General features: G+C 35.9%; 1 protein-coding gene across 1 annotated transcript; it reads left to right on the top strand.

Moving 5' to 3' along the window:
• Window positions 1-75: 75 nt before the first annotated feature.
• Window positions 76-10,866, top strand: LOC579912 (serine--tRNA ligase, mitochondrial). Its single transcript, XM_780003.4, has 15 exons — window positions 76-551; window positions 1,135-1,236; window positions 1,666-1,740; window positions 2,258-2,332; window positions 3,032-3,123; window positions 4,135-4,282; window positions 4,786-4,821; window positions 5,445-5,511; window positions 5,929-5,974; window positions 6,427-6,464; window positions 7,071-7,117; window positions 8,093-8,202; window positions 9,270-9,363; window positions 9,731-9,844; window positions 10,322-10,866. The coding sequence occupies exons 1-15, from the start codon at window positions 177-179 to the stop codon at window positions 10,406-10,408; spliced, it is 1,506 nt and encodes a 501-aa protein (XP_785096.3). The 5' UTR covers window positions 76-176; the 3' UTR covers window positions 10,409-10,866.
• The last annotated feature ends 1,060 nt before the right edge of the window (window positions 10,867-11,926 follow it).

Genomic DNA, 11,926 nt, shown 5'->3' with positions numbered 1-11,926 from the left:
AAAATAAAGTTCAAAAACTAATTTAAAAAGAAGTAATTTGTACATGTATTATCACTTCCTGGGTAATCTGTTGAGTGTTGTGTAATCATCCCCGGCAATCATCCACGACTCGAATCTAGGCCTAGTTCACAGTCAAATAACATTTTATTCATTACATTTATATTCATTCTTTAAGGATGGAAATGTGTGTAAAGCTTAGATCTTTTGATGTAGCACGACGAATAAACTCATACATGCATATTCGCAAGATGCACTATTCCGTCATGTCGGTCAGGAATTCTGCTCCTTCTCAACGGAACGACGATAGACTGCCATGCCTGGAGGTTCGGCGACATCGGGGAGCTGGACTCCGTAACGAAAAGGGTGTGACTGTAGCTCCTCGTCGTTGTTCGTCCACTTCTTTATACACTCCTCCAGCAGAAGGAGAAAATGTTCCATTTGTTTTGAAACCTGAATTAGATTTTAACGCATTGCTTCGAGACGGAGAGAAGTTCGAGAAGAGTATTGAAGCAAGGAATATGGAGCTGGAGGGCATCAATATTCCAGAAATGGTGTGTTTATTTACTTCTGAATTTAGAATTGCAATTGAATTTCAACCGAGTTCTGTAACAAAAGGAAAATACATGGTGTGATGATGTATGATGCCTGGTGATGATGATGAATATAATGGAGATGAGATGATGATAATCATACATTTTAATCATATGATAATGATGAAGATGATGAATTATAAAAGATTAGGAAGAAGCAGCAGAAGGAGAAGGAGGAGGAGGAGAAGAAGAAGAAGGAGGAGGAGGAGGAGCTATAACTATAAGAGGAGGAGGAATAATTACAAATAACAAGAAGAAGAAGATGAATGAGATACAAAGAGAAAGGACTGATTTTATAACGAGTAATATAACTTTCTTAGACTAAAAATTAAGATAAGATCTGTATTCTTAATATACTGACACATTACATAATCAATAATCTGATGATCTAGAAACATTCAAGATCTAATAGATAGAAATTTCCAAATTTAATTCTGTGTCTTATGAAAAGGATCATAATTAAAATAAACAGTTCAGTAATTAATAATAGTTCAATAAAGCTCTGGAAAACATTTTTGTTTTAATTCTCTTTTGTATTTTTTAGATTTCTATCTGGAAGGAGGTTTGTGATCTTGAAGAACAGAAGAATCAGATGGAGAGAAAGAAAAAAGCCCTCAACACAAGAGCCAAAGAACTCAGTAAACAGGTGACGGCTGGTGTTCTGGCATATCCAGGATTAGGTTTAAAACTTTAAAAAAACATGGGGGTGGGGGGGTAATTTTAAGTGTTTGTGAACAAATAAATTTGTCTAAACAAAATCTAAACTTTTTGGGAGAGGGCATATTTTGGTATGTATTATAGCTATGGCGCATATAGGGTTGTAAAGAAGGGGTTGGCACTAGTTAAGGCTAGTTGTGTGCCCCCCCCCCCCCCATCCCCAAAAGGGGGAGGGGTGGGGAAGGGGGAGAGTGAGAGAGAAGAAAGAAAACAAATCTCTACTCCTGGGTTTAATGGGTTGATGAATGATCAAAGCTTCACATTTTTCTACACACTATAACTTAATTGACTATGCATTTTCAATCTAATGTGAATGAAAATGAAAATAAAGTATTCTCGATTTGTGTTTCTCTTTCAGAAAGGGGGATCTGTGACCAAAGAGAAAGTCCAACTAGAGGGCCGGAAAATCAGAGAGGAAGTGAAAAGTTTAAATGTAAGTTGCTAATAACTCAGTGTTATTTAGGGTACGCATATGCGTGTTCCCAGCACCCCCCCCCCCTTTTCAGCATAAGTTCAGTGTAAAGTCAATACGGGTAGATCTTTTTCTTTGTTACGATCCAGAGATTTTGGGAACCCGCATGTGGTCCCTCCGTTCCCGGAATGGGGGGGGGGGGGTGGGGGGTCGGGGCTAAAACTAACTTGTACCTGTTGATCATGCAGATAATCTGCTCATCTAGCAGCATTTGTGAGAATAAAACTTTAATTTCTCTCTGGTAAACCATGAGTTGTATTAGATTGTATTCCAGAGGTTTAAAGTAAATTATTACACCAGAATCATATTCAATTTTAATTTGTTTATGTTAATTCAAAAATTTGTTTTTGTGGCCCTGACCATATATTTGCTTTGTATGTACTCTATTTTTATTTTTGTACGTTTTGCCTTGACATGTTCATGGTTCAATAAATTCAATTCAATTCAATGGATGACCATAATTTTTGTTAATTCGCAGACTTCCCTGAATGGCCTGATGAACAGATTATATCCTCTAGCCCTGGCTTTGCCCAATTCTCTACACAATGCCGTGGTGAGCAAATGATTAACATATGATTTAGCTTTGTTACAAATTCCTCTTCTTCTCTTCTATTGTTAATCTTCACAGGGCTATGCAGCCTATCACAAAGATCTGTAGAAAGATTACCAATTTTTTTAATTTTTTTTATTTATTTATTTATTTATTTTTTTTTTTTTGGGGGGGGGGGGGGGTTGATGGTTTGTTTAACCTGTTTAATCTGTGAGGCAAAACGCTGAAAAATGACAACGACTCAGGTTTTTACGGGAGTGTCAGTTTATTTCAGAGTCATAACCATCAAGGGCAATGCACTCTGTCTTTGATGAACAAATCTTTACTCCTTCCACAGCTCTATTCCGTTCTTCTTTCCTAGACTCCGTGAAAACTGTACATGATAAAGCATAACAGGAATGCATGATAAGTATGTGTTCATGAATATAAAGTTCACAATATTATAGCTATTCTATTAAATCAAAAGCATTGTCTGAATTCAGTGTCTAGCTCCTTTCCATGTTTGCTTGTAAATCTTATATTTTACTTCATAATTCTCGTTCGAGAATATATGAGAACGCGCATGCGAAGACCATCGAAATCCAACAATGATGATCTATTATAAATGTACAGCATAAAAATCCTTTCAATGACAGATATGGTCAATGCTAAATGACATCATACAATACCTTTTCTGAATGGTTTTACTTCTTTTTCATTTAGCCTGTTGGTGATGAGAATGTTGTGAAAGAAACAGTTGGAGATGGACTTGTATCACTAGAGTCTAGAAAAGAACACCCGTCTATCTCTACACAGTAAGTATTCAATAGAGATTACACAACTCAATTTGTAAGGTGGTTAGTGTTGAAAATGGTATGCAATAAAACGAGTTTTAACTTGCTGATAGACAGTAGTTTGCTATTGTTATTCACAAACTTGTATATTCAAAATGGAGTAGTAGACATAATAACTGCAAAAGTAGTTGTAGTAGAAGAAGTAATAGTAGCAAAAAAGGTGGGGGTAGTCGGCACTATACTTCATAATTTTCACCTTTGCAAATTGTATGGACACTTGCTGTAAATAACAGGGAGGTAATGTGGAGGGTGGGGGAGGGTGGCAAAGAGTTATGTATCAATTGTAAATACAATTGTAAGTGTTCCCAATGTTCTGCATGTGCTCTATATTTTCATTGTTTTTGTAATGCCCTTCTGTTTTTTTAAGTCTTTATGGAACCACTCCTGCATTAGTTTAACCCATGGAATACTGAACTCTCTCGTCATGAAACTTATAAGCTATTGAAATCATTGCATTTGCTTGGCTATTAGTAACTTTGTCATAGAAGTCAATTGCCACAGTTGTTATTGGTAAACAGTTTATGAAACGGGGCCCATGTTCCCATGCAATATGGCTTAAAGGGATTGGGTATCATTGTCTCAGATTCTGAAACAAAATCCTGGATTTAGCTCATGCTGCAATGATAATCATAAACCTTTAGGTCAGTCAGGAACCCCATGACTTTTCCCAGCTTATCTTCTGTCTGATTATCAAGATATTTATGATTGGAAATCGAAGATTAAAAATTTGTTTTCCCAACGGTTTTTATAACACTACAGTCTATTGGGGTGAATGAGTATGGTAAAAACTGGTCACTCAAAGATGTTTAATTTTTTGAGGCACTTCATGATCATTTCGAAGCGCAATTTTGTTTAGGGCTTCAATATTACACCATATCACAGACACTGATAATACATAGGGCCATGCATCTCATATTTTAAATTGTTAAAGAATGCCTTTAAAGAGTAATGTCACTATTTCTTTCCTTACAGTCACCCTATGGTTCACCCAGGCTACTGTTACACTGAGGGAGAGCTGGTCATCAAGGAATTAGACCTCGTTTTATCGGCTGCATCTCATCTCACATCCAATGGCTTTACTAGATTCGCTATGCCTGATATGTATAAACCACTTTTAAGGGTAAGCTTAATGATGATAATAATAGTGATACTGATTAATAATGACCATACTAAGCCCATAGTATCAGCACTGTCCCAGGCTGACAATGTTCTTGTATTATACCCGCCGAACAGCCAAGCCAATTGACAATCTAGTTTAAAAGAGTACATAATAATAATATGTATCTTGTTTAACCAGGATAGCCTCATCATTATTAATACTGTTCCGTGAGGGCCATATTATTACCCTGGCTTTAGCTGAGCTACCATGATATGGTGCTCAAGCATTCAAGGAGCTTCTTCCTACCAGGTACCCATTTACAACACCTGAGTGGAGAGTGGCAAATGTAGATTAATATCTTGCCAAAGGCATTAGCCCGGGATGGGATTTGAACCCTGTACCTTGTGATCTACAGTCATGTGTCTTATCTACTAGACCCCTACACCTCTGAACACCTCTTTGTATGAAGCTTATGTGTTCTCATAGTTTTTTAATTTCTTTTTAATATATTCCTTTATTGACAGGAAGCTCTAGGCTTGAATGCTGAGGAATTTAATGAGGTAAGAGTATTATTGAAAGTGTTTGGACCAGAATTTGTCATTATCTTGAGATGCAATCTGGGGTTGAACTACACAGTTGCATTGATCTCGCAACATTAGATGTAGGAGAAATTACAAATACATTTCATAAAAGTAACATGATTAATATTTGATTCATTTTGTGATAAGTAGAGGAAGTTTACAGTCAAACATATCTTAGTAGACACCTGTCTGTAAAGACCACCTGTCTGTGGTGGCCACCTACACTATCTTGCTCTATGATTTATTGTAGAACACATCGTAGAACCTGTCTAGAAAGACCACTCGTGTCAAAGGATAATCATTTCTGTTTCTGTTGCATAGCTGTAATGACTGTATCGTACTATTCAACAGTGGAACGCCCTCCCTCTTGAGGTTGTCCTGGATCCAAGACAGGGGGGAAGTCATTTCCGGCAACATTTTTAATGGCACTATGTACACCTTTCACCTGCACATCTTGGCATCCCCATGTCCCCACGCATATACACTTACACATCTGTAAGAATCTTTAGCAGTGAAGGAGGCACATTATCCTTCACTGACCTAGCCCTTATTATTTCAAACACTGATTGCTTTCCTTTGACTTTACTTCAAATTTTGTATAGACATATGCGATTCAAACGCGTGAGAACCTCATGCACCTGGCTGGTACATCACCCATGGGCTTCCTAGGTAAGTTAGCAACATCTTAAAGGAACTGACCACCTCATGATTTCAAAATATATATCGGTATCAGATATTTGTTCATTAATCTTTCGTCATAAAAAGACTAGGCTTTTTTCAGAGGTTAAAAGGCTGGATGGGGGAATAGGTAGGGGGTGCATGATTGTCCTCTCAAGATCTCGGCCATAGAAGGATTGATCGCTACTACATTTTGCCCAAGTTACATCAAGAGCAAGAGTGTTTCGTAAGGGGTTACATTAACAATACTGAAATTATAACATTTCAATTTAGTCTTAAGTAAAAAGCAATAATTTGATGACAATTGTTTTGAAACGATCAAGATTTTTGGTTGTAAAGCAACAATTTGAAATTGGATTGTCCTTTCTAAAATGTTTCATCAATCTTACTGCTTCATCCACTTCACAGCTTACTACATGAACTCAGTACTAGAAGCCAGCGATCTCCCTCAAAGGTTGGTATAAAACATTTTTCTTTTGTGTGTGTATGTTTGGGATTTATTTTCAAAAATTTGGCCAGAAACATTTTATTTGCACTTCTTAGGGATTGGTACTAATTTTATGAAATATGAAACAAAGTATGATTCTTTTCATTTGGGATGTACTGTTATCTGTATGATGATGTGGGCTTCACGTTTGACAAACATGCAAGAATATTGAAAACATATTTTGTAACTTTAGAAATGCACTAATTAACAAGTTATAAAACTATATTGATATGACACACAACGCTCATATATCATTTTTTTTAATCCAAGCTTTAGAAAAAATACATTTTAGGTCATAAATAGTATTTTTGACTGCTGAACATTTTAATATTTTCTACTGCTATTAAACAAAAGTGCATTTTATGGAATTAAAAGTATGACTAATTGGTTGATTTGGTTTTTCTTTTCATGATCTGCAGGTGTTTTGCAGTGGGAAGACATTACAATGCAGCTGCAGGTTAGTATTTGTGGTGTATAAAGGGTAGCTTGGCGAAATGTAATGGAGCGAAAAGACAATTCTGTAACACAAAAGATGTATATGGGACCAAACTTGTGGCATAGAAATCGGGCCTCATTTTTAAGCTGTTGTCATATTTAAATATGAAGGCATATGAAGAGCCATGCTTTTCAGTGGACATTTTAACTCTGATGTTCTTCCACACTTGCATAATAACAATGATAATGCTCACAAATTATTTTCACCTCTCCCCAGAACTCAACCTTCTCTTAGATGTTTGAATATTGTTTATGAAATTAATTAGAATACTTGATTCCAAATCTGTACATGTAGCATTGAGAGTATTTAAAGACCGTCAATACTACTGGGCCAGAAGGGATTAGACCACCCAGCGAGGTCACTGACAGCTGGCTATCTTATTGACTCAGCTCTCAACTAACATTAGAAAAAGAGGATCATGGGGGACCAAGAGGCACCGATAGGGGAAGTTTTCTGTATAGAGGGAGCAAGTAGCTACAAGTAGGACAGTAGGGCTTTAAGACATTCATAACGACTACATTAGCCGAAATATGTGTTAAAGATTATTTTCTCTTCACTTTCTCCCAGAATCTGCAAAATTTCAGGGCCTTCATCACCAATACCAGGATTCCAGGGTGAGTTTATTAAAATTGTTGAACTTTATCAAATTTTCATTTTTTGTTAATTTTTTTCACATTCCAGTTAAAAAACATGCAAATACAAAATAATGTACTGTTGTACATCATAAAGTACAAATGAATACATACATAAAGAGAAAAACAAGTAAGTGACAAAGGGGAAATGATGACTATAGATGACAAACCAGTATGAGGAGGGGGAAAAACAAAAGCAAATTTGCTAGTCAGGGTAATTAATCCCCCAAATAATTATATTTAATGATTTGTATTGCCATAGTTTCTTCCAGCTCAGTAGTACTCAAAATTCCTTAGTTTGCGCCTCCTCAATCAACTCATTTCAAGAACATTTTTTCCTCCAGATCTTTTTATCACATGCTCATCCAGTCACTTTTATGACTTCATCTATCTACTGAATTCACTGTTTATGATGTGCAAAAAAGATTTAGGGCCCTGTTTTATAAAAATTGTTTTCAATAACAAATGCTGAATGTCTATGACAAATTAGCTCTCAGCCAATCAGATGCCACAATTTCAGTAGCTTTTAACAGTTATTGTTACTTGTTATTGATAACATGTTTTATGAAACAGGAACCTGATAATACCTGAATATGTCAGGCATTTGTAACATGAATTTTAGCCAGATAGATGATAAATTATAGGTATTGGAGATTCAGAATATGACATAAACTTCTTAGCTCCATCACCAAACGCCAGTTTTTGCTATTGTTGCAAATATGTGACGTTGTCATGGATTTTATGGCAATATGATGTCTCATGTTTCACTGGACAAAGAAACAAACACATAAAAATACCAACAAATATGCAGTCAATCAACAAACAATCAAACAAACAAACAAATAAACAAACAAACAATCAATCAAATAAACAAACACAAAAATAACCGTAAACAAACACACACATGAACGAATAAGGTAATGATTATTTATGCTGCTGCTTTCTAATTCTTAACAGCTTGAAATCTTTGGAGTGAGTGAAGGAGCAGAGGATTCAAGCAACGCTCTCTTATTTCAGTATCTCCACATTGTCACTGATCTCATCTCGACCTTTGACCTTCCATTCAGGTTAGTGGCTTTCTAAAAATGGACGTTAAAGATAAACTCCAGTACTGGTAAAAAATAAATGATAATTCTCACAGAATCAAACGAAACTTACACTGAATGTTCAAGATTACAAATAAATGACATGTGCCAAACAATTTTGGAAGAAAATGTATACTGGCTGAGTAATGAGCATAGAAAGACAAGGAAGTCAAGGTAGTACTAGCCCCGACACCATGTGTGTTGTCCCATATATAGCTTTCTATGTGAGTGCTTGTTACTTTACCAAGACTCGGTCAAATTTATTATGATTTTGATGACTCCAGAACCTTGCAGTGCACAGCAATACTTACATGCTACATGATCAACTGTTTCTGATCCTTTTTACACCTTTTCTTTCACAATGCAATCGCATTACCAGTACTAAAGTTTATCTTTATCCACCCCCTCCCCCCTCTTACTGATCTCATCTCAATATTTGTTATTCCTTTCAGGTCTTGAAGTGTTCTTTATCCAAAAAAGGGGGAGGGGAGAAAATACAAAAGGCATTCACAGTGTAATGTGTAAAAAAAAGGCTATTTCTGTTGAACGTGTGCCCCTTTGTTCACTGTAGATTACAGACAAAAATCTCTCTCTCTCTGTCTTGATAACTTCATATCTTGTTAAAAATATCTTGTTAAAGCATGATTCAATTTTTTTAACAAAAGTCATTGCAAAAAATGTAAAGATTGGAGATTAGATACAAATTTATATGATGTTTATATTTTGAACAATTAGTGGTTTGATATTTTGTATAATTAATGGTTTCATTTAGAATTTTAATGATTATTTGTCCAGATTCATGGTTCGAAATGGATTAGATTATTGATTTTTAAATTTGATTGAGTAATTGGTAGAGATATAATATGTTAGAAGTGTTCCCATGCCAAGCCTCTTCAGTGGATTCTGTAAAACAGTGTACATAGCAATTTGCTATTCTAGTTACTGTCATAATCATCATTTCTATTGTCTATAAAAAAAATATCATTATTTCACTTTAGCTAACAAATGCATTCAAACTCAAAGTAACAATGGATTGTTTTTTTTAACAGGGTTGTGGAGGTGTCTAGTAGGAATCTTCTCCCTTGCATGCATAGACAGATGGCAGTAGAGCTCTGGATACCCAGTGAGAGAAACTATATTGAGGTATGTCAAATATTCAGAAACGGTAATTGTTCATTGTAATTCTTAATCCTCATTCTATTAGTACCTCCACAGCTCTTTACTTTAAATGAATGCCAAGTGGGTTGAAAATTGACAAGGCAAGACAAGGTTCAAGACTGGAAATGGAGGAAAAACACCATTACATATGAATACCGGTACTCGTACAATATGTACATGTCCTTGTAAGTACGAATAGTTAATTTATATTTTGTGTTCTGGGCCTGGAGCCAGAACGTCTTAACCTTTATTCAAAAGCGTGTTTCTCAACAGATGATTTGTTAGTTAATTTGGTCAGGATATTTCTGTATGAAGTCTGGCATAATCTGTGTTGACGTTCTCACGATTTCAGGTAGCCAATGTGTGTAACTGCACAGATTTCATCAGCCGTCGTCTGAAGATCCGCTATCCCACCAACCCAAGAGAGAGCGCTGCGCAGAGCAGGAAACGCAGCTTTGGACATACAGTGAGTTATTTCATGTTTTATTATCCAATACAGCAATTATTCATGGATAAGTCGAGAATTCATTGTTGTTCATGTGTAAAGCTTTAACATTGGAATTCTCGTATTTACACATTGCCTTTTGAGGGATGATTTGATGTCTTCTAACAAATTATTTTGAGTGAAAGTGCAAGACCCACCCCCCCCCCCACACACACACATACCATCCTCCCCCCACACACACACATACCATCCTCCCCCTTTCATAAATGTTGAATATCTGAACAAAATTATTGTACAGTACTTAAAGTTCATATTTCCAAGGATGCTAACAGCTTTCCATAATTGTTAAGTCCAACTTAGAGACAAGTTCAACTTCAGATCTTTGTGAAACGCCCTCCTTGTATAGCACTGTAGTAGCTCAGTGTGCTCTATGAATACTTTTTGGTTGAACTTGTTGCTTCTGGTCTGACCTCTTCACAATTCTTTGTTTACTTTCAGATCCATGGCACAGCCTTGAAAACATCCGTGCTCCTGTCGGCCATGTTGGATTACGGGGCACTGGATTTGAAAGAAGCAAAGTCATGATGCTAACACTCGGGACCTGTTTCACAAAGCCTTTATTCAATGACAAATGACAAAAATCAGTGACAAATCTGTTGGTAACCAATCAGAAGCAAGGATTTCACTAGCTTATAACAGAAACTGTCATTTGTCACTGATGACAAGTTTTGTTAAATGCCCCCCCTGGACTGCATCCTCCTCTGCAGTCTCTGTGGAAGATTTGATAACTGCATATGTACATTTATATATTTATATTTTTATATGTACATTGTAAATTTTTATAACCCGTTTTTTTGTGTTTTCTTTTTACTGAAATAAAATGGATCAATCAATCAAAATATAGAAGTAAGTTGTAAATTCATTGTTGCTCTGTTTTGTTGTTATCTCAGGTTTAAAGCTAAAGACCAGTTATGGTCATGCGATTGCATTGTGAAAGAAACATTGTGAAATCGATCAGAAAAGGTTGATCATCTAGCATAGATGTACTGCAAGGTTCTGGAATCATCAAAATGATAAGAAATTTGGCCAAGTCTTCATAAAGTTAGAATCACTGTCCACAGAAAGATGTATATGGGACTACACACACGTGCGCGACACGTGCATTTGTATCTCTCAACAGGCAAGAGATACACTAATTTACCAAATATATCAATTAGTAGGCGGTTTCCCGTCAACATTTTTATCATCATGTATTATTCAAAACATATTCTTTCACATGATTGGTAATAAGAGCTTCCATTTCATTTTTTTTTTAAATTGGAGCGTTTCCAATACTGGTCTTTACCTTTAAAGGCAAGAAAATATATTATTGTTAGATTTTCTAACTACTGGGTCAAGTCAATATCAGTGAGTCGAGATGTAGAATTTACATTTGTTATTATACGCTAGTAATAAGTAGATCATATTTTCAATTGAATTGTAAATTCTTTGTTGCTCCGTTTTGGTTGGTTAACTAGGTTAAATGGCAATACTTATATTGGTTTGACCACCTGTATTTTGGTATTTTTGGAAGTTTCATGTATATCTCAAAACTTATGATTGTTTTCAAAGGTTGGCCTGAAGTAATTGAATGAGCCGTGTCATCATTTCCATTTTTGTACGAAACAAGTTGCTCACAATTCAGTGCAAGATTGCGTGTAGTGACAGAGCTGAAGAATTGCCATCACATTTAAACCAGGAAATAAATATTGCCTTACGCACCATGGTGGTGGAGACATAAAAGAGACTGAAAACTGTACTGTTATCTGGCATTATATCCTCAATGAATTTGGTTCTTAATATCAGGTATCGATGATCACAAGCAGTGCCACGCGAATGAGAGAAAGAGAGAGAAAGAGAGAGCAAGAGAGAGAAGAAACAGATATAATGAAAGATACAGGAGAGTGCTAGAGAGAGAAACAGAGAGCGAGGTATAAAGAACGGTTGGACTTTGAGACTGGAGAGAACAGGTGATAAAGAACAAAAGAGAAATAAAGAGAGGAAAGTTAAAAAGAGAGATTGAGAGGAGACAGAGTGAGGAAAAGAGAAATGAGAGCAAAATGA

Source organism: Strongylocentrotus purpuratus, unplaced genomic scaffold (genome assembly GCF_000002235.5).
Source record: "Strongylocentrotus purpuratus isolate Spur 01 unplaced genomic scaffold, Spur_5.0 spur5_scaffold_18, whole genome shotgun sequence".
Lineage (NCBI taxonomy): Eukaryota > Metazoa > Echinodermata > Echinoidea > Camarodonta > Strongylocentrotidae > Strongylocentrotus > Strongylocentrotus purpuratus.
The sequence above is the reverse complement of the archived record's forward strand: the minus strand, read 5'-3'. Positions and strand labels throughout refer to the sequence as shown.